The 22,157-nt window shown below is 32.0% G+C and overlaps 2 protein-coding genes across 7 annotated transcripts; one reads left to right on the forward strand and one right to left on the reverse strand.

Annotated features, from left to right (window-relative positions):
- Positions 1 to 1,107: 1,107 nt before the first annotated feature.
- On the forward strand, positions 1,108 to 4,494 carry LOC115719046 (ABSCISIC ACID-INSENSITIVE 5-like protein 2). Of its 6 annotated transcripts, none has more exons than XM_030647932.2 (4): positions 1,108 to 1,435; positions 2,082 to 2,897; positions 2,993 to 3,064; positions 3,978 to 4,494. In XM_030647932.2, exons 2-4 carry the CDS (start codon positions 2,121 to 2,123, stop codon positions 4,056 to 4,058), a joined length of 930 nt encoding a protein of 309 aa, XP_030503792.2. In that variant the 5' UTR covers positions 1,108 to 1,435; positions 2,082 to 2,120; the 3' UTR covers positions 4,059 to 4,494. The 6 variants fall into 6 exon arrangements, with proteins under 6 accessions (XP_030503792.2, XP_060966125.1, XP_060966124.1 ...); XM_030647931.2 differs by having other exon boundaries at positions 1,113 to 1,435; positions 2,085 to 2,897; XM_061110143.1 differs by lacking the exon at positions 1,108 to 1,435 and adding an exon at positions 1,546 to 1,932 and having other exon boundaries at positions 2,064 to 2,897.
- A 368-nt stretch (positions 4,495 to 4,862) lies between these two features.
- Positions 4,863 to 9,328, reverse strand: LOC115719045 (probable serine/threonine-protein kinase PBL3). Its single transcript, XM_030647930.2, has 6 exons — positions 8,910 to 9,328; positions 7,340 to 7,656; positions 7,119 to 7,254; positions 6,311 to 6,447; positions 6,102 to 6,225; positions 4,863 to 5,624 (listed from the first exon to the last, which is right to left on the reverse strand). Exons 1-6 carry the CDS (start codon positions 8,968 to 8,970, stop codon positions 5,230 to 5,232), a joined length of 1,170 nt encoding a protein of 389 aa, XP_030503790.2. The 5' UTR covers positions 8,971 to 9,328; the 3' UTR covers positions 4,863 to 5,229.
- Positions 9,329 to 22,157: the final 12,829 nt, after the last annotated feature.

A 22,157-nucleotide genomic window follows, 5' to 3' on the forward strand; every position in this document is an offset into this window, starting at 1 on the left:
TAGTCAAGCCCGTTAACTTGGCTCGATATTGGAACTCAAAGCTAGGTCCATAGCTTTGAAGACCAAGGACGTAGGTGGCATAGTTCTACTGAACCTTGTAAAAATCGAGAGTTTGCATCTTCTAATCCTTAAACTCTTTATTTTACAAGTTTGATTATTTGTCATAATATATTGCTTGCCATATTACTTGCTTTTATTTGATTAAGTGGCTAATTGCTTAATTTTGTGTTAAAAGTTTGGATTTACCGAAATTAGTATAAATTTCCAATTCACCCCCCCTCTTGGAAACATATCTTGGGCTAACAATTTTGTGGTTTTTTTTTTGGATCTCCTAAAAATACATTTGACGAGCTCACTAGAAAATTTTTTTTGAGGTGTGTTGTTCTTTTATGTTTTTCTAAATGGTTATATCTGCTTATTGTTTTACATTTATTTTTGTGTTGTTTTAGTAGTTTTTTTTTCTTCTGGTTTTTTAAGATTGGACTTGCAAATATAACTGCTATTGCATTTGGTATTGAAGTTGTGCAGAACATTAATTTTTTTAATTTTTTTAATCATGTTTTCCTTTCTTTTGTTTAATTTGTTTTAGTGTTATTTTATAGTTGTTTTGCCATGATTATTTATTTAACGTCGATTTTATTGTTTTTTTCTCAATCTCACCGGAATTAATAGTTATTTTTCAATTGTTCTGGTGTTCCTGTGGTGGTTCTGTCCGTGTGTGTGGAAGATAGATGCCTCATTTTTTTTAGTGTTTACAGTATAAAAGAAAAAAAATTTGGCCAAGACAGTATAAAAATTATTTCGCTGTGTGGTAGTATTTTTGTAAAGATTAAGCCAAAAGTTAGTATTTTTGTAAGTTTCTCAAGGGTAATTACACCATATACTGAAAATCTCAACTTTTTTACTTTTTATACTATGGGATAGAATTTTTTTTTCAAAAATATTGTGTAAGTTATATGCTTTGTATTGTGTTAAATTTTTACTGTTGTTCTACGATTATTTTTAGTTGTTCCACTGTTGTTTTTAGTTGTTCTGTTTTGTGTTCTACTGTTATTTCATAATAACACATTACTTTAAAAGAAATATTTTTATAATATAATATAAGAAATTTGAGTGAGGCGAGGTGGCAGTAACGAAGTGGGCATGAGAATTAGGCTCGCACAAGAAAGAAAGAACTCCTTCCTTGGTTGGTGGTCTTAACTGAAAGCGAAACTTTTGAATTGAAATTTCGATACCAAAACAAAAAACAACGTTGTTCTTTTGGATTCATTCACTTCTCACTTCACTTGTCCCTTTCCTTCATTCCATTTTCCACATACCTCAATTCCAATTCATCCTTAATCGCAATCATTACGTTTCATTCTTTCATGTAACCTCCCAAACCAAAAACTTCCATTCAGATCGGATTCTTCTCATTTCCTCCATCTTCAAATAGGTATATGTATATACATAATGTAATATTAAGTATATTTCTTCAGCTTTTCTTTATTGAATTCTTCACTGTTGATGACTCTTTATGCTTTGAGACGATTCTTATGGATTTGTACAAAATTGTGATTTGTAATTAAGCTGTATAAATTGTTTTTATCAGTTTCTTTCTTCAGATGGGTATTCTTTCTTTTGGGTTTAGTTTAATGGTGCTGTGTTTTTTGGTTGAGGAACTGAAAAGTGAACAAATAAAAACAAAAGAAAAAGAAAAGAAAGGAAAAAGAAAGTTTCTTTTTCTTTTAGAGGTGGTGGTGACGACAAATCGAAATGGAAGCGTTTGAATTAGCCTTTATTTCGTCAGTTACTGCGTGTGAATTTCTGGTTAGAAAAATTAACACAAATCCTATAATAGTGTCTTTCCTATTTATTAAAAAGAAGAAAAGTGGAAAAAGAAGACAATTGGGTTTTTCTTTTGCCCTGCCTGGGAATTTTTAAGGAAAAAGGGTACTAGACTTTATGACAAGTTTAGAAATAATTAGGATGAACATAGTATTTTATTTGTGCTGTTTTGGCTCTTGAAAGCACTTATTAATGATTTTCATAAAGTTATATAAAAATAAACTGATGGGTTGTAGTCATTGATTTTTGCATAGCAGCATAAGAAGGTTTGTGGGGTAGTGAATGCTTAGTGAATGGGGATTCAGACAATGGCATCTCAAGGTAGTGGTCAGCAGTCTCATTTTCAACCATCCTCATTGACAAGGCAGAATTCATGGTACAACCTGACTCTAGATGAAGTTAATAACCAGCTGGGAGACATGGGCAAACCACTTGGAAGTATGAATCTCCATGACCTTCTTCAAACCATATATACTACTGAAGCTAAGGAATCCAGTACAGTTGATGTGGAGAATACTTCTTCATCATCATCGCTTCAACGACAAGCTAGTCTAACATTGGCTAGAGCTCTGAGTAGCAAGACAGTCGATGATGTGTGGAAAGAGATCCAACAAGGGCAGAAGCGGAGGTACTATGAGCACATGATTGACCAAGATAGACAGCCTACACTTGGTGAAACAACTCTAGAAGACTTTCTGGTACAAGCAGGGCTTTTTGCTGAAGCTTCTCCTAGTCCTGCGGTAGGATTGCACCCTATTGATGCAGTGACACCACCCACAGGAATTGAAATGCATCCCATTGATGCAGTGACACCTTCCATTGGATTGTATCCCATTGATGCAGTGACACCTCCCATAGGATTGCATCCCATTGATGCAGTGACACCACAGAGTTATCCTTATAAGTTTGGTTTGTCATCGCCATCCCCATTACTTGGTGCGTTATCAGACCCAACAATTCCTGGGAGAAAAGGGGATTCATCGGATGCATATGAGAAGAGCATGGAAAGGAGGCTTAAGAGAAAAATCAAAAACAGGGAGTCAGCTGCCCGATCGCGAGCAAGAAAGCAGGTATATATTTTTAAGTGCAGATGTGCTTTTCTATGTGTCAAAAAAATACTTTTGCCTATTATTTTTGTTGATTTATTCATTGTGGATATATTCAGGCTTACCACAATGAATTGGTGAGCAAGGTTTCACGTTTAAAAGGACAGAACTCGTGGCTCAAGAAAGAGAAGGTGATAATTTTCATGTCTGATTTTTCGATTTCTAGTATTTGGTTGCTAAGGCTTTCCTCGAGTGTTATAAACTTTACAAGGGAAGCACCCAAGACATTAACACTGCAAATGATTTGACATTGTATAGATAATTTAAGTATCATTCATAGTACCCAAGAGGGCTAGCTCTAGTGGCCTAGCATGTGGTTTGCTCCAACAAGGTCTGAGGTTTGACTCCCTCTTGGATTCCTCCACAGGAATTGCCATTATTTCCTGGTCCTCAAATATTGTATCGTTAGACGGGTCCTAGTTTTTGTCTTTTTTAATGAAAAGAGAAATCCTTAGTTTGGATGTGTTTGCCATTTTAGTATGTACCTCAGATATTTGATAGGTAAGTGCAGATAAGTAAAGCTTTACATTAAATAACATTATGAGAGAGATGCACTGGGAGTTGAAGTATAGAATTTTTGCTGTGTTCTGTGCTGGTTTATATGCATGAAGGTGTACTGTGACTACTATTAAAATTAAATGATCATGGAGAATTGTACTCTAATATAGAAATCAATGCTGTAGACATTTCCAAGAATTCGGACTTAGGTAACCGAATGATGAAATAAAGAAGTCCAGCATTTTGGATCTAGGTTGAAGTTTACAGAGACTTGAATTGAAAAACAAAGAAATCATTCAAATGGAATACAACAAACCATTCTCAAGCTTTATAATCAGTTATTTTGTTTGACATTATTTCAGTATTTTGTGCTTAAAGCCTTTTTCTTTCTACAGACTCAACATATATGACAGAAAGTTATATTTGTTATGTAATTAGTGAAGGTGAAATACAATGTTAAACTATTCAGATGCGTAAAATAAAGTGTCTGATCCCTATGTGGAGGTTTCTATTAACCGATCGTCTTGCTCATTTCCCCCTGTTTAGGAAGTTGAGATTATGCTCGAAGATAATTCCTCTCCTGATCCAAAATACCAGCTTCGAAGAACAAGGTCAGCTACGTTCTGACTCATAACATGCACCAACGCCATTAACAAAATTCAGAATTATTTGGACCGCCAGTATTCCATGTCTTTGCATCGAAGCTGTTTTAGTATTGCATCACCAGATTTCTTGTTCAGTATCTTCTGCAAATATGGTTCTACTTCTACCCATCCATTAGTAGAGTTTGGTTGTGTATACATGTTTGGTTAACTAGGAATATATAAAAATATATAATACATATACATACAGAACAGCAAAAGTGCCATGTTGATAAGTTCTGGTCCTGTTTTGCTGGTGCACACTCGATAGAATTGAGTGCATGGTGTGTGTGTGTGTATGTGTTGGTGCTCAATCTTAACATTCTAATACATATTAGGTTAGCCATGGTAGTTTGATGATCTTTGTTTTCTAGATATTACCTACCCAAATTAACAAAAAAAAAAGACTCTTGTTCGTTCAACTTTATAGTATAATTAATAAGGCTTATACTAGTTACAAAATAATATTGAGGTTTTATTTAAATAAAAGTAGAGAAAGTTTTAATTTTGCTTGAGCTCCAACTTTCATGTAATGAGGGGATTAATCAGTTAGGGAAAAAAAGGGAATTAATCACTGGCGGAGGGAGGGAGAAAGTAAAGATTGGGGGGCAAAGTGTAAGAAAACTAATTTAGAGGGGGTGGCAAATAAGAAAGAATTCTATTAATACATTTACATATTTTATTCATACTTTCAAGCAGCTACTGTATTTATTCTTTATAATATTGTCTAACAATATTTACCATAAAAAAATTCAGAGAATATTTCAATACTTCATATCAAAACATTGACTATCACTAACCAAACACCTCTATCTTGTATACTTTCATTCTAATGCTCTTCCTTAATGAGGTTTAAAGCCATAATACAAAATCAAACACTTCTAAGAAAATGGTGTAGAATAGATATGCCCATTACTTAGTGAGTAATGGGCATGGCTAGTTTAATTCTATAGTTCCCTGAAGAAGGGAATGAGAAAAAATTCTCTATTTACATGAGCTACTTAATCCCTGTGATGTTATTGTACAACAAATCAACCAAATCCAAAGAGCGAGCTGCAATTTTTGTTGTTGGATTTCAAACTGCGAGCCAAATAGGATTTTGACTCTCTATAATATTATAGGTGCTTTTTTCATACAGCAAAGGAACATTTTCGATTTTAGTTTGCTGTTGTTCTGTGATGATGATTTGAATGCCTGATGCCTTGATGATCCGGCCTAGACTGTCTGGTGGTCGAAACATCTTTAGATGTATGAATCTGTTCCAATTTGGCTAGAACATCGATCATCAGTGGCCTATGTTTTGGATCTGTGTGGAGGCACTGCACGGAAAGTGCAGCAGCTGCTTGAGCTGCTTTCTTGGAGTATTGACCACCTAACCTTGTGTCCATGATTCTTAAAACTCGTCTATTATCGCACAAGAATGGCTTCGCCCACTCTACCAATGTTTCTTCTGCACCACCATTTTTATCATCGTCCATTGCTCGTCTTCCTGAGAGCAATTCTAACAAGACTACACCAAAGCTGTACACATCATTCTTTGGAGTCAAGTGCCCTGAAATTATTGAAGCAGTTTTGAGTTAAAAAAAAAAATCTGCCCCCAATAAATAATAGGAAGGAGCATAAAAAAAAAGTCCCTGAAACCTTAGAAAATCATATTAGTAGTAAAGACCATTAATGGGCAAGCAAGGAGGAAAGAAGACCAGACTCAGCATGAAAAAGGAGCACAACCAATGTGCTTACAGTAGTAAGTTGAAGTTTGTATGATGTATAAAATACACAAACAAAAATGAAGAGCCTATATGAAGATTGAAGATAATGAGTAAGCAGTTTTGATAGGAGAATACAATAGTTTCCGAAGAACTGGCGTGAAACAATTCTCTCTAGAGTTTCTTAAAGAGGTCATTGGTCTACATAGTTGCAAAGCAGTTTACTTTTTTTTTTTTACTTCATTCCTAGTTCCTAGTTTAAAATGTCCTCTTTTTTATTCTTTCAAAACAAATAAACAGGGATTTGAATAGGTTACACTTACCAGTAGCTACATATTCTGGGGCAGCATAGCCTCGAGTTCCCATTACTCTGGTTGAAACGTGAGTATTATCTCCAGTAGGGCCATCTCTTGCTAAGCCAAAATCAGAAAGCTTAGCATTGAAATCCTACATAAAAGTAAACAGTTTTATCAGACTTGAAATTCATATGCAACAACAGCAAGGAAGTAGCATTAGTTTCATTAATATATACCGAATCAAGTAGAATGTTGGAAGCCTTTAAATCACGATAGATGACATTAGCATCTAAACTATGCAAGAAAGACAACCCCCGTGCAACGTCAATAGCAATGCTCATGCGTGTAGCCCAAGAAATTGGCTGTACCCCTTCTGCAAGAAGAAAAAAAATATGGTTACATAATGCAAAACTTGTTTAAGCTATGCATAATAATCTTAATTCTTCTTTCGGGGCAATTCCATGCTTTTGTTATAGAAAACCTCAATCTTCTCTCATATGTGTTTATCAAATCAACCTAGAAAGCCTTGTGTTATTATTTTATCAGAGGATGAAAATGCAACAATAATAATAGTTTACACTTAAACATGTTTGATCAGATTCGACTAAGTTCTACCCAATGGAAGTTGAAATGCGAAAACACAGAATAACTAAGCAAGTTAAATACATCAGATAGCTTGAAATAAATGTGGCACATTCCAAATTTAAGCCATTGAATGCAAATTATTTGAGGTAAAGAAGAGTGTGTTGGGTTTAATTCAAAGATGGTTAGAAATACATATCAAGTACTGAAAGGAGATACTTGAACAAAGAAAGGGCATTATTGTAGAGTTTTTTCAAGGAATCTCTTCGTGTTAATTGACCTGTAATTCAACATCTAATGACTTTAACTATTGCAATTTATGTCAAAGGAGGAAGAAAAAAAATGGTTTTGTTAGGTATATACTGTTGGCTGTCCCTATTGTTGCAATTTATTTACTGTTGTTAGCTTTTCATATGGTCAATAGAAGAAAAAAGAGAATAAGGGATATATACTAATACTCACTCCTAAATAAATGGTTTTCCAAACTTCCTTTTGGCAGAAACTCATAGACAAGAAGTCTATTGTCAGACTCTGAGCAATAGCCTATGAGTTTCACGAGATTTTTGTGGCGAAGCTGGCCTAAATAATTCACTTCTGCCTGCAAGTTGAACAAAGAGTCAAGTACTTAGATTCAAGCAATCAAGAAAAAACTAAATAAAAGTTGGGACCTGATTTACACATACAAGCCATTCTTTGTGTCCTTGAAAGCTCTCTTGCTTGAGTCTCTTGACAGCCACCACTGTCCCAGTACCTGGTTTAGCAGGAGCGAATGTGTTTGGATCAATCCAACCTTTGAAGACCCACCCAAATCCTCCCTCCCCAAGTAGGCTGTCTGATCGGAAGTTCTTCGTGGCATTCTTAAGATCAATGAAGCTAAAGGACTTAACTGTGTCGAAAACAGTTATATCAACTTTGGCAGGTGCAGCATCTCCTAATGCTGGGTCCTGTGATGATGATGATGCTGAGACAATCTTGGCATTGTTACCTGGATTTGTCCCATCTGAAAGGGTAGGCAGAAATTAGACTCACCTTTATCATCATAGATTACCAATAAAAATGGAAAGACTCAACAAAATGAATAATGTTAAATCAATTTTAAAGACAACACTCACGATTTTAAAGCATTATTTGACTTGGTATTGTTCTTTTCAATTGTAATTTGGCTAATTAGGATTTTTGCCCCCTAAACTTTGACATGTACCAAATCATGTTTTCTGAACTTTTAAGATTGTTATAAATGCCCCTGAACTATTGAGATTGTTAGATTTAAGAATTTTTATCTAATTTTAGTAAAAAAATCTACCATAAATGAAATTTTAGGGGCATGATTTAGTACATATTAAAATTTAAGAGACATGATTTGGTAGTTATCAAAATCTGGGGTGCATAGTTTAGTACATAAACAATCACTGAAATAGTAAAATTAAATGAAATTAGACAAAAGTCCTTAAATCCAACAATCTCAATAGTTAAGGGAGCATTTTTAACGACCTTAAAAATGCAAGGGAAAAAAAATACTAATTAGCCTTAGTAATTTTCTTTCCATCCTATGATCTAACTAAAATTAGTAACTTTCTTTCTCCAGCAATAAATAACAATAGCAGCAACAACACTGATGATATTGATGGCTAAAGCCAACTATATGACTACAAACCCCAAACCTACAGAAATGTGGACAATAATTTAATTGCAGATAACTTCAAATCCTTTTCTGCATCATATTGAGTACTGAAGCATTTTTGGTTGAATTGGCAAAAACACAATTCACTGTCCACCAGAAATGTAAACAAGTTACAACCAAAATCATGTTATTTTTATTCTTTTTTAGGGGGAATAGAGAACATCATTCAGGAACAAAAAAAAAACTATGATTTAAACTATTAAACCAAAATTATGTTTAGAAGCAATATGGATTTTGAAACAAAGAATAATTATAACATTACATGTTGTGATTTTATATAAAGAAATGCAAGGAAAACAAAAGGTTTTTAAACTAAGTCAATGGTTGCAAACCTATTTGATGATGAATTTTAGAGGATCATAACAGTGGGTGGTGAATGATCCTCTTTAGTGAACCAATTTAAACAAAGTAAATAAGAACACAATTTCAATCTAATATCTATATCAAAATCTATTTCACAGAAACCATAAACGAAACCAAAAGTATAAAACTAGCAATACCATCTAACTCATCAATGGTTTTAAAGACAGAAAACAGGAATAGGTTGATCATAAAGAAAGTAAATTTGGTACCAGAAAAGTTGACAGAAGAAGCGTGAGCACACTTGGCAGATTTTCTAAAGCAGTTTCCCATGGCAGAAAATGAATAGCTTTAAAGGTGAGAAATTGTCTCCTAAAAGTAATCAATCTTCAAAACCCATATAATCTTAGAGACAAAAATGAGAAACCCACTTGGAAACAGAGAAATATTTAAGGAGGAAGAAGAATACACGTCTAAGCAAGAAGAAGGGTCAACAAGGGCCATTGATGAACTGTATGGGAAAGCTGTTTTGAGAAAGCTTAGTTGGTCAACGAATCAATCAGCCGTTGAATGACTTCGTAAGAATTCAAGGCTCATTTGTTATCAAAAAAAAAAAAAAAAAAAAAAAGAATTCAAGGCTCATTAGTGTAAAAATAAGATAACACTGATTTGTTCAAACTATAATTAATAACTGGGAAATTTCACTTTAAAACATGTGTTTTAATATACCATTTAATTAAAAATAAAATATTTATATTTTTAATATCTTTTTCTTCTGAAAATATATTTACATTTCATAAAAGTGTTTTTATATCTAATTATCTAATCTCACTCTTTTATTCTAACTAAGTCTTGTCTCCACTCTAAAGCCTCAAAATCCATGAGCTCAACCACTTCAAAACCTCCAAAATTCCTACCCATCGCTAGAGTTCTCAACTCGTTTATTTTCTACGTTTTTTTTGAAATCACACTCAAGTTTTCACAATAATTAGCAATGTGTTGTGTATTTATATCAAAAAATATCGTTAAATACACAAAATATTACCAAATATCATTCATCATTGCTAAATTTCATTCCTAACCTCAGATTTAGTCTACCATTGCAAATACATCGCAAATATCACAAAAAATTACAAAACTAAAAGAAAAAAATGCAAAAAACGAGAGAGGTCGTGAGAGAAGACGACGACAGGGGCTTGCAACCGAGGTTTTGGGTCTGTGTGTTCGACAACAGGGAATCTAGGTCGGGGTTCAATGCCGAAGAGTGAGAGAGTTAGAGAGAGAAGTTTTTTTGAAATGCAAAGGTATTTTTAGGAAGAATAGATATCAAAAGTATAAATATACTATTTCTAATTTAGTAGTATATTCAAACACCATATTTTACATTTGAGCATATTGAACCAAATTTCCCTAATAAAAATAAGAAAAATATATACTTTTGTTGCATTATGAGATAATTATATAAAAATATTAAGCCATATATAAAGTATTATTACACGATATATGACGTTTTATAATTAGTTAACGATTTTTTTATAATCTTTATTAAATTAAAATAAATGAGACTCGATATTAAATTGCACCAATAGCGAAATTACACCTGATAAGCATGTTAAGCACCATAAATGTCATTTAACATTTCTCGAACATAAACTACTTCACTTATAATCAATTAATTTTAAAATACCCTTATTGAATATTAGTTTTGAGATCTAAATAATAATAAACGAGCAAATAACAAATAGCACACCTTAATCAATGTTGATTCTTGCAAAATAAATAAATAAATGTTGGTTGGAGAAAATTTTATAGTTCATCTTTTTTTCCATAATATAGTTATTTATAATTACCAATTAATTTTTTTAAAAAATTAAGTAATTTTTGCTAAAAATAAAATTTAAATAATTTTTTTTACAATAATATGTATAAAAAAAAAAAGTAATCGATGTAATAAAATAAATAAATTATCAAAAAAATTTAAGATTTACACTCTAAATAACTATAATATTGACTATTATTGAGAAAAAATAAAACTAAAAAACTATCATAAATAACAAACTAATGAACCTTATATAAAAAACAAAACAAAAAACAAACAAAGTAGTGAAAGCTCTACCAAAAAATATTTTTAGAAGTTCTATCACTTTGCCAACAAATACTCTAAAAAATCAAAAGGAAAATTTTGTATTGGTCCCATTTATTGTAAACATCATCTACTACACACTCTTTTTCCTAACTTTTTGGGCTTCTCTCTATCTTTGCTGTTGTAGCGTGGAAAATTACAGAAGTCAGAATTTTGGGGTCATTATTTAATAATTGCAATTTCAAAAAACAAATATTTAATAATTACCTCTATATTTCTTGCAATTTTTTAATTAATACATGAATTTCAAAATGGTAGTTGAACCATTCAAAAAAAAAAAAAAAAAATGGTAGTTGAAAAAGCAAAATCTTGAATTTGCATCAAAGGATTGCAATTTTCTCTATGTTTACCTTTTCAATTTATTTAGATTTAATTCAAATCTTAACAGTGCGTATATAATGATATATATACAAATATTTGATAAAATGTAGTTATATGAAATAATATTTGATAAAAATATTTATATTAATTGGCTTTTTGTTGTGTAGTGTAATGGTAAAGGTATTTTTCTTATTTTAATCTTAGATTAGCTTGGAGTATTACAATAAAATATTGTGTAGATATGTTATCTTGTGATTGGTTAGTAATATTTTATAAAAGTTATTATTTTAAATTATATAAGACACATACGTAATTGTACCAATATATGTTAGAGAATACTAAAGACCACTGATATGTTAGAGATTACTAAAGACCACTGATATCTTTTAGAATTTCTCAGCTAGTTTATTATGCAATGTCATGTTTAAAACCTCTATAACTCACACATAGTTCCTAAAATTATCTAAACTACTAAAATAATCCGAAAAAAATTTGCATTATATGATCATTTTTGTCAAAAAAAATCCACTTTTATTAAAAAAAAATTAAATAAAAATACACATTTATGTTTTTTATGAATTTTTGAGAATTTAATAAAATTACTCTCAGTTGAAAGAAAAGAAAATCTCAAATAATTTGAGTGTAAATTTAGAAAGAGAAGAAAAATTCGTTATATTTTGTCAATTTTTGACAAATTTACCACATGATATAATTTTATTTTGACAAATGTGTACGGATGAGGATGACATTTCTTTTCCTCTTACACTATTTTCCACATTGCTGGCCTACCTATCCTTTTCAAGTTTTAAATGTTAACTATAAAACAATGACTCGAATAAGAGACTAAGTCATCAAAATAATATTTTAAACTAAAATGGTGATATTATGCCTAAGACAAAAGGTTTATAGACTTCAAATTTGACTTTGTATGTTATGAATGTGTGTCTCACTCTAGTATAAAATAGTCTTGTTATTAAACATCACAATTCACATGAATAGATATTTTATGCGTTTGATGGTGCTCAATATTATTTATTTATTCTTACAAAAAAATTGAACAACTCAAGATTACTTATTAAATTAGATCTTTTGTTTTTAATTTAAAATGTTCATAACGGTCATTAAAAGAGATGTTCATAAATATAGAGAATATCTAATATATCATACTAGTTGTGGGTAAATGTCCAATTAATTACATTGTGGGTTAAAAAATTACAAGTCCTTACAATATAAGAAAGCAAACAACCAACAAAAAGGAAAGACGATCTTTTACAATGACTAGTATAATCAATCTCCCATCTAGAGTAGCTCACTTCTTTGAGAGTGTTGTTGGTCATACTAGAATCGCTTTCCACAATTACAACCCTATAAATCTTTCCGACGCTGTATCAAGAGCCAAGCAACAAGCCACAATCTTGCCACAAAAAGGGTTAGAAAAGTGCAATCTCTTAGTAGCCACCCAAACTCCTGCACTGGTATGGTTTCTAGAAACTACCGTGGTACATGTCATCCATGATCCACCCCCACTTTAACATCACAGTTCAATTTGACCTAGTCTTAAGGGGGAGGAGACCACCTCTCCACCAAAGCAGAAGTAGGATGAGGAAGAAGGAAAACTATGTAATCTGCATAACTATAAGTAATTGAGTCAATGTAATATTTAATGTTACTCAGATTATTATTGTGTACCTTATCATTTTGAGCTCTTCAAATGGTGTCCACAACAATAGAAACATAAAAAAAAAAACCTCCTCAGCATTGATTCCTCCTTTGCCAAAACCCCATATGAATTCGATTCAGTCCCACATCTGAATCCCAATCTCAGAAACAAGTTAAATACTCGACGGGGATGATCTTCTCAGTTGATATTTCGAATTGTAGTGGAGAAAGAGATGCTCCATTGATTCTTCATTACCACCACAGACAGGGCACTGAGTGTCATTGATATGCATTCTCTTGCTCAAAATTGAACAAATGAGGACATCATTAGAGAAGATACTCTACCAAAGGATCTTATGTCGTTCAAGGATTCTACTACTTCAAGACCTATTCCAAAGAGAAGGGGACATCACACTGGGGGGCCTTTGAAGAGCTTGAACTAAATACGTCGATTTACTAGAGAATCAACTATTGGTCTCCTTGGTCTAGATTCAATAGTCATGACCCCATGTCGAGGCTCTACCCCCTTTTAAGATAGCACCAATTATTTCTTGGTCAAAAAGAAAGGAAAATTTCTGAAGATCCCAATCTCTATTTTTCATCGAAAGATCAACTACTTTGTTTAGCCCAAGAGTTGGCACCCCATTAGGTTTCGGGTAAAAAATTCCATGAGTCACTCAAGGATCTTCCCAAATTTTAGTGTATTTTCCATCAACCACCAATTTACACGCTCTTTTCTTAAGAATATCACTAGCTTTAATAATATTCTTCCAAAACCAAGAGTCTGAGATCTTATAATGGCAATTGAGGAGCTTATTTCCCTTAAGGCATTTTACTTCCACAACCTTGTAGCAAAGAGATTTGCTAGCAATCAATAGGTTCCAATCCCACTTTGCTAGAAAAGCCTAGCTCATCTTACTAGTCCTGCAAAAACCCGGACTTCCTCGAGACTTGGAAAGGCACAACTTATCCCAAGCCTTAAGGTATAAGCCTTTCTCCCCCTTCTCAAAACTCCACTAGAAATCTCTCACCATGTAATCTATTTTTGTAACAAGCCTATTGGAGAGTTTGGTAGTTTGCATGGAATACACATGCAGGGAAAGTCCAACATACCTTATTAAGGAAGCATGCCCAGCCTTTGAAAGAGTTTTTTCTTCTAACCTTGAAGCTTAGAGGTAAGGTTATCCAAAAGGAAACTGAAGTATGCATCCTTTTATCTATATCTAAACAGAGGGAGCCTCAAATATTTCATATTTTCCTCCAGCCCTTCAATACCCAATAAATCCTTAATCCCTATTTGCATACCTTCATTAGTTTACTTACTAAAGAAGATAAAGGTTTTGAGTTTGTTAATTTGTTTCCCTGACCAATGTTGAAACTTATTTTAGCCCCCTAATTACTTGTGTTGTGAGTTAAGGTTATCCTAAATATGTTATTTTGAATTAGGGTTACCATCCTCAAATTTTATATATGGTGAGTTAGGGTTATTGCCAGTGCCGTCTCAAATATTTTAGATGCCCTATTCTAATTTTAAAAAGTAGGCCCTAGCAAAAAAAAAAAAATTACAATTTATAAATAATATTTTTTAATATTATCATATTACAAAAATATATTTTACATAATTAAATACCTAAAAACTCAAACAATTTTATTTAAATTGTTATTATTTTTAATACAACTTCAAACTAATATCAAATTTTATGTAAAAAAATTAAAAGGCATTAAATAAGGAAAAAAAATTATAGAAAAACTCATTTTTTTTTTATTATTTGGCATGACACATTGATGGAAGGTTGGGTAAAAAAAAATTAGAAAAATCATATTGTGCCTTTTTCAAATTTTGGGCCTTGTGCATTAGCACTGTTTGCACACCTAAATAGCCGGCCATGGTTATTGCCCTAAATATATATTGTCTTGAGCATGCAATAATGTATTAGATGAGTGAATTATTAGAATTATGTAAGTTAGGGTTATTACTCTAAAACTTAATGTAGTAAAGTATATGTTGAATGTATTGTTTACATATATATGTCAAACGTTGTGTGTATAAGACATAACTAGGTTAGACCTGATAAATATTATTAGGATAAACCACTGTAAGAGCATAATGTATGGATTATGTATATATGAGTAGAGTTATGCATGTAAGGCATCACCAGGTTAGACTCAGTAATTATAACCGAGACAAACTCTAGTAAGGCCTTAAATGTAAAAGAGACGTGTGAGTGTAACGCGTACGTCTATGCTACATAAATATTAATTATAGTGGCATTTTTGTATGGAATAATGTAATTTAGTACAATGGCACAATATATATATGTAGTATCGTACTATATGAAGTGTAATTATTATTATGATTATTCATGTTGTATTATTAATTCTGTCTTATTGGGCCTTGTATCACGAGTGCTCTAATGTGCAAGCATTAGTGAAGTGGTGTTTGTTCAGCCATGAGTTCAAGGGTTTTGAAGATGAGTTGTACATGTTTCATCCATGCTAGACCATGAGGGTTGGGCCCAACAGGGACTCGTGTAGAAATTTTAATTTTGCCGCTTAGGTCAGCCTATGAGAAATTACTTGTAATATTTTAAAAATAAATTAAAAAGGATCTGGATTTGTAACTTTAAATATTTTGGTTTAAAATAAATTTGTAATATTGCAAGTTGTTTATTTAAATTAAGTTTAATATTGGTTTTAAATCACTTGATTTATGAATCCTGATTAACGGGATTAGTTTAATGCAATCACCACACGTAACATTTCTTTGAATAGGATGTTAGACCTTCGGAACAATATTTTTGAGAGAAAATACATGTAATTTTTGAAATATACAAAGAAAGAAGATAATAGAATAGTCCGATAATGAAAACTTAGGTTAATTTTCTCTTCTCATCACTTTCTTTATATAGGCTTCACTTAGGGCTAGGTTAGATGAAATTGGGCTTAAAATAGAGACTTGGGCTAAAGTCTAACTCTAGGGCTGAATTCCTCATGGGCTATAGAGTTATATTTATCTCATTTTACTTTATTTAAATGAAACAATGTGTGTTTTCCTATTTTACCACGTATCTCTTCTAATTATTTAAATACAAATTTTATTTTAATAATTATCAAATAAAATACACTTTAAATATATTTATTAATTAGACTCACAAAATGTACTAATTAATAAATAAGCCCCTATTTCTCTTTTCTTCTCGAAATTACCCAAACTTGGTGAAAATTCTCAAATAAGACATAGTCTATTTTCGAATTCTAATTGACTTATTAAATCAATTAGTTGAGTCTACAAAATGATATTATCCCAGACAATGCAGGGACCATGGGCCTATGTAACTAAGCTCCTATTAAGTAGATCTAAGATTTACGAAGTAAATTTCCTAACTTATTATTTTCACTATAGATTTGAAATTGCACTCATGATTACATAGAATACTCTATACCAAGTATTAATACGCTATAAATTATCCATTGTTTAAATCCAAATAATCAAAGATCCTCTATAGATGATCTACATCGAGTAAGAATAAATTTACCGTTCTACTATTCAATGTATCTTATCCTTAAAATACTTAGCTACTTGTAAATGGTATTTTAGTAGGGGTGTTCGCGGTGCGGGTGGTGCGGTTTTTAACTATTTTTTCAAACCAACCCGCATATGCCGTTTTTCCAATTTTCCAAACCACACCCGCACCGCGATACTAAAAAACCGTAAAAACCGCACCGCAAAAAATAGTGCGGTGCGGTGCGGTTTCTGCGGTTTATGCGGTTTCTCAACAGATACAAAAACGAATTCTTTGATCTCTCATTTCATTTGATTTAATTTTTTTTATAAGACCCTTCACTTCACATTTCATGATTACAGTATGTAATGCATTATGCATATATAAAAATTGATTTCTTTTTCTTCTTTATAGAAAACTAAATTAATTCACGTTTATTTTTTCAATTAACAATAGTAAAATAAAATTATCAATTTGATGAAGAAAAAAAATTGTCTAAACAAGAAAACCAAAAAAAATTGAAATAATTCATACTGTACCTAAAGTTTTTATTTTTAGTAAGTTATTTGATCTAGATATTCAGTTAAAAAACAAGAAAGAAATGAAAAAATGGTAATAGTAAAGTTTACATTTTTAATGATCAAATGTGTTTTGATTGTTTCTCACCTTGAGAAAATTACTTCAAAACTTGTATAGGATTTGTGAAGGGTTATGGGTTTCGCCCTAAGATTTATGGGATTGGGTTGGGCTCATATGTATGGGCTTAACTAAATAAATATTAAAATTGAAATTTTAAAACATGCGGTGCGGTGCGGTTTGAACCGCGGTTTTAATAATTCAAAACCGCAAACCGCACCGCACCGCGCATTTAGGTAAAATTCAAACCGCTACCGCACCGCAAAGAATTTCAAACCACATTTTTTTTTGCGGTGCGGGCGGTTTAAGCAGTTTGAGCGGTTTGATGAACACCCCTATATTTTAGTAAACTAATATAATTACGAAAATGAGCGCTCTATCATTTATCTCGTTAAGCCAAGCTCTAATGAAACCATTGTTTCACTTCTAATAGTTATAGAAGTTATAGATTCTATATCTATGACTAGTGTCAAGGGCTCACTTTTTCAAGTAGCGGAACACATGTGCGATACCTTGACTTCTCTAAGCCAAGATCAATCTTCCAACTATCCGAGTAACAATGGGCTCATTTTTTGCGTTGAATAACTCCCGCCGAGTCATGCTCACAAGCACCCATGAGTGCATCCATACATTGAGACTCTCTAGCCAAGATACTCGCGCTGTCCATAAGTTCTCACTATTATAAGGCAAATTCCAACATCGTCACTCACCTAGTCACTCGTGACCAAGGTAGCATGGGTGGCAAGATGCAACACTAAGCTAACGTGTCGACGCTTCTAATCATGCCCCATTAGATATTATCCGAATAGTCTCCCTCATCGCCCAAGGACTCCCATACGTCCATGGTCCAATGCTCAAGGCACCATGCCTCTACGCATGTTGGCAGGCCCTCGAGACAAGCCACCAAACTAGTAGCATACGTTAGACCTCTGTCTCTTCCCAACATGGTGCATCCGTCCCATGCGCGTATGTAAGCCAACCCACGAATGACTACCTGTGTCATCTCGTGTTGAGACTCATGGCCAAGGTGCACCACAACGTCTCTTGGAGGTTTAGGCCACGTTCCATTCAAGCAGCATACCAGTAAGCCAATGGAAATGTACCCTCTAACCTCTAGCAGCATTCTTAGATGCACTACCGGGTTAGCCCGATAATCAAAGAGTATTCCAACTCATGGAGACATATGAGTATATAATGTGCTTCATGTCTCCATGCTAAGAAAATATACATCAAACTCGACCCATATTCTGAGTTGTGACGATGTTAAACTTCAGATAAATTTATTATATGGGAAAAATATCTTGACCAGGTTTTGGACTAGAAAGAGGAGGTACTATGAAATGAGACAGTTCCACTAGTTAAGAAAGTGCTGCAGAAAAAAAAAATATAGCAAGATAGAAAGAGCAATTTGAGAGTTAAAATGATAAATAAAAGGTAATTTCTCGAATTGTTTAAATAAATTTCGAGGATGATATTTCTATAAGGAGGGAATGGTTATAATATCCCAATAAGCCTAATGGTAAATAATTAGGATTTATATTTATATTATGGATTAATCAGGTAATAAGTAGGATTATGATCCTACTAATTTATTTCAGCATAAAATTTAAATGGAAAATTTGACTTTTTATGCTTACAAATACCTAATATTTTTTCTCTAAACACATAACATGTAATATTTGTGGGATATTACACATTTTACAATATCCCTAAAGTACCCCCATTTACATTATCCCCTATCCCATCTCTTCTTCTCTCTTTCTTCATACCCATCGGACCCCAATCGGGGTCCCCATCGGACCCGTCGGACCCAAAAGTTTTTCCAGTACATGCATCGGACCCGTCGGACCCAAAAGCTAAATTTTTTTGCACATGCATCGGACCCCCATCGGGGTCCCCATCGGACCCCATCAGGCCATCGTCTTCCCCAAACTGCGATTTCCCCAAATCGTAGATCTGAACCTTAGACATTGTTGGGCACCGTTCGGGTCTCCGTGTTGAAGTGGGTCTCCTTCGTAATGCGGTGATGAGGGTTGGAATGGTGGGTGTGGGTCTTGGTCGGGGTGGTCAGTCGAAGTGGGTTGTGTGGGGGGTTGTGCGATGTGGGTTCAGGCGAAAGGCGGTGATGAGGGTCGGAATGGTGGGTGTGGGTCTCGGTCGGAGTGGTCAATCAGAGTGGGTTGTGTGGGGGGTTGTGCGATGTGGGTTCGGGCGAAGGGGAAGAGGCAGAGAGAGTTTGAGGGAAGGAGAGAGAAAGGGTTTGAGTTTTCGAGAGGGGTATTTTCGGGGTTTTGGAAAAGTGGTCATATGTTTTCAATGTTGAAAATTATTAGTTTAAGGAAAAAATTATCCCCTAATGCATGCATAGAAATTCTAATTTCCTATTGATATTGTTTGCATATTGCAATTAGTAAATTTGATACCACATACAACACACATCAAATTTTTGGCGTTGTTACTAGGAATTATTGTGTTATTTATTCATATTTATTTTTCTGGTTTACTAACTAGTATCACTTTAAAAATACACTGTCTGCTTCTCGTTCGTCAAGAACTATCACCGGTAATCCTTTATTTTCTTACAAAAAGATAAATCAAATCGTCAAATCTGAGTAAAAAAAATTCATAATACAAAAGCATGTTGAGGAGTTGATATTATTTGTACATTGCAATTAGGTAATTGTTTTGTTATTTTTCTGTTGTTTTATAGTTATCATTTTGTTGTTTTATAGTTGTTTTAATGTTATTTGTTAAGTTGTTTTAGAGTTATTTTTAATTTTACTGAAACACGGTATTTTTACAATTTTAAAACTTTAACATAATATTTTTAAAAATTTAGTACAGTATAAAAAATATGTTAAAAAAATGTGATAGTAAAAATATAAAAATAACAAAAAAAAATATCTTTTTTTGTAAAATCTCTTTTTAACATCAATAATAAAAAAAAATTAACCACTAAAAATGAAAAAAAAAATTTCTATACAATTTAACTAAATCAACCGCAAAAAAAAATCAATATTTACTTCCTTTTTTATTTTTTTAAAATCTTGATATTACCTACCAGTCAAAACTCAATTTAAATTTTTAAAATTACCCTTTTAATCTCAATAAACTTAATCATTGTTTCTCTCTGATCATCTGGCCACGAGCATATGCAAGATCCCCTTTCGTTGATTCTGGAAACAATTCTTGCAGTGCAAGTACTGCTTCATCATATATATACATTTATGTTTATGTATAATATTATTGTATACATTATATATATATAACAAATCTAAAAAAACAGAGACAAAGTTTGAAAATTGAAAAGAAAAATGCAATAAAGATTTAATAATCAAATGTTGAAAATAAATTTACTAATAGAATACACAATAAAAATAAATATTAGTTTAAATCTAGTCAGAGTTTAATTTAGTCTTTCATTTTTATCAACATAGCTATAAATAAATTCATATATATAGGGAAATTTACAAAAATACTGGAATTTGAATTAACTTTTACAAAAATACTGTCACACGAATTTTTTTTCAAAAATACTGTGTTTTTATAAAACACCAGTAAAACATAAAGTAGAACAACTCAAAATAACAGTAGAACACTAGTAAAACACCAGTAGAACACCAGTGAAAACTTAACACAGTATACTGCAGTATGAAACTTATAAAAAAACACAGTAAAAAAGTAAAAAATACCGCCTGACAGTATTTTTATAAAAAAATGGCAAAAGTTAGTATACCATATAAATTTCCCTATATATATAATGGGATTGAATTTTCTTAAATTCATAATTGATGAGTGTAAGCATATATATATATATATACATACATACATACATTATTCATACATATATATAGTGTGTGAGAGAGAGTAATAGTAGGTGATGAGATGAGCATATGTCACTTAAGGTGATGAGGTCAGAGACGGACCCACTCATAATAATGTGGGGGCTATAACAAAAATATTACTTTTTAAAAAATTAAATATAATTTTTTTTATTTTGATAATTATGGATCAAAATAGTAGAAAAGCCCCCACAAAATTAAATAAATATAGTAATAGTGATTATAATGTAGGTATAAATATTTTTTTTATGATAAATAAGTCCCCACACAGTAAAAATTCTCTGTCCGTCACTGGATGAGGTTATCGCTCCACTAAATTTTTGTGAGAATTAGCTTAGGATCGTAAGGTTTTATTTTTTTATATATATATATATATTTTTTTTTATTTTTTTTAGAGTTAAAGTGAGTTTTATTAAGAGAATTAGTTTTATATTTGTTGGAAAATTAGCTTACGATAGTAAAATTTTATTTTTTTTTATTCTTTTTCAAAAAAAAAACTTATTTTTGAATAGTTTAAGTTTAAAAAAAAGTCACCCAATAATTTTTTATAAACCAAAAATTTTATTATATAGAATAAATATATTTTCTTTTTTGAAAAAAAAAGGACAAAAAAAACAGAATTAAAAAGAGGCCAAAACAGATTACTGTGTGGAAAAGAAAATTCAAACACACGTTTTTAACACGCATTAATAGTCTCGCGCACTAACAACCTACTGCCAAATTAGTAAGAAAATTTAGTTAGAGTGTCATTTTATTATCGTACTTTTTTTTTTTTTCATTTTTTTTTCATTTTAAAAACAATACGAACAATATAAGTTTTCACATTGCTGAGCTTATATTAAAATGATGTTCATATAGACACTGATCCTCTTATTAGTAAATTGTCTATTATGAATGTATTCCACAATTCTTCATCTTATTTATTTCAAAGTGTATATGAGTATTATTGATTGTTTATTTAAGTAACTTAGGAACATAATTAGATTTTTCATTCTTAGATAGCTTATATTGAATAAAATGTGAGGCTTAATTGGTTTAAAACTATGCCAATGAGTGTCAATATTTGTGCCATGACATCTTGCATAACTTATGAGGAAAATTTATGCAATATTTGTTATTAAAGTAGGTTGGAAACTTATAATTTTTAATATAGAGATGTATATATGATCACCTCTATAAGGATTGAATATAGAGTTGAGTAGTTTAGAGATGTGAGAGGTCATATATGATATATTGAAATTATATTGGCAATAATTTTTATAACATGAATTGTTTTTGGTGGTACTAAGCTAAGTCGATCGGCCCATTGTTAGGGAATAGGGAATAAGTAGTAGTTATGCCTAAAATGCTTGGCTCAAAACAAGACCCACAAGTAGTCAATCAATGTCTACTATGGGTATCTTCCATTTCCAAAGA

Source organism: Cannabis sativa, chromosome 2, assembly GCF_029168945.1.
Source record: "Cannabis sativa cultivar Pink pepper isolate KNU-18-1 chromosome 2, ASM2916894v1, whole genome shotgun sequence".
Lineage (NCBI taxonomy): Eukaryota > Viridiplantae > Streptophyta > Magnoliopsida > Rosales > Cannabaceae > Cannabis > Cannabis sativa.

What these genes read in the sequence shown, in the direction of transcription:
- LOC115719046 (XM_061110142.1), top strand. Translation starts at nt 2,121, where the DNA reads ATGGGGATTCAGACAATGGCATCTCAAGGTAGTGGTCAGCAGTCTCAT. An exon ending in GATCGCGAGCAAGAAAGCAG is followed by an intron (nt 2,898 to 2,992) that starts GTATATATTTTT and finishes GGATATATTCAG; the next exon opens with GCTTACCACAATGAATTGGT.
- LOC115719045 (XM_030647930.2), bottom strand. Translation starts at nt 8,970, where the DNA reads ATGGGAAACTGCTTTAGAAAATCTGCCAAGTGTGCTCACGCTTCTTCT. An exon ending in CCAACATTCTACTTGATTCG is followed by an intron (nt 6,226 to 6,310) that starts GTATATATTAAT and finishes ACTTTTATGTAG; the next exon opens with GATTTCAATGCTAAGCTTTC. An exon ending in CCCAGAATATGTAGCTACTG is followed by an intron (nt 5,625 to 6,101) that starts GTAAGTGTAACC and finishes CAATAATTTCAG; the next exon opens with GGCACTTGACTCCAAAGAAT.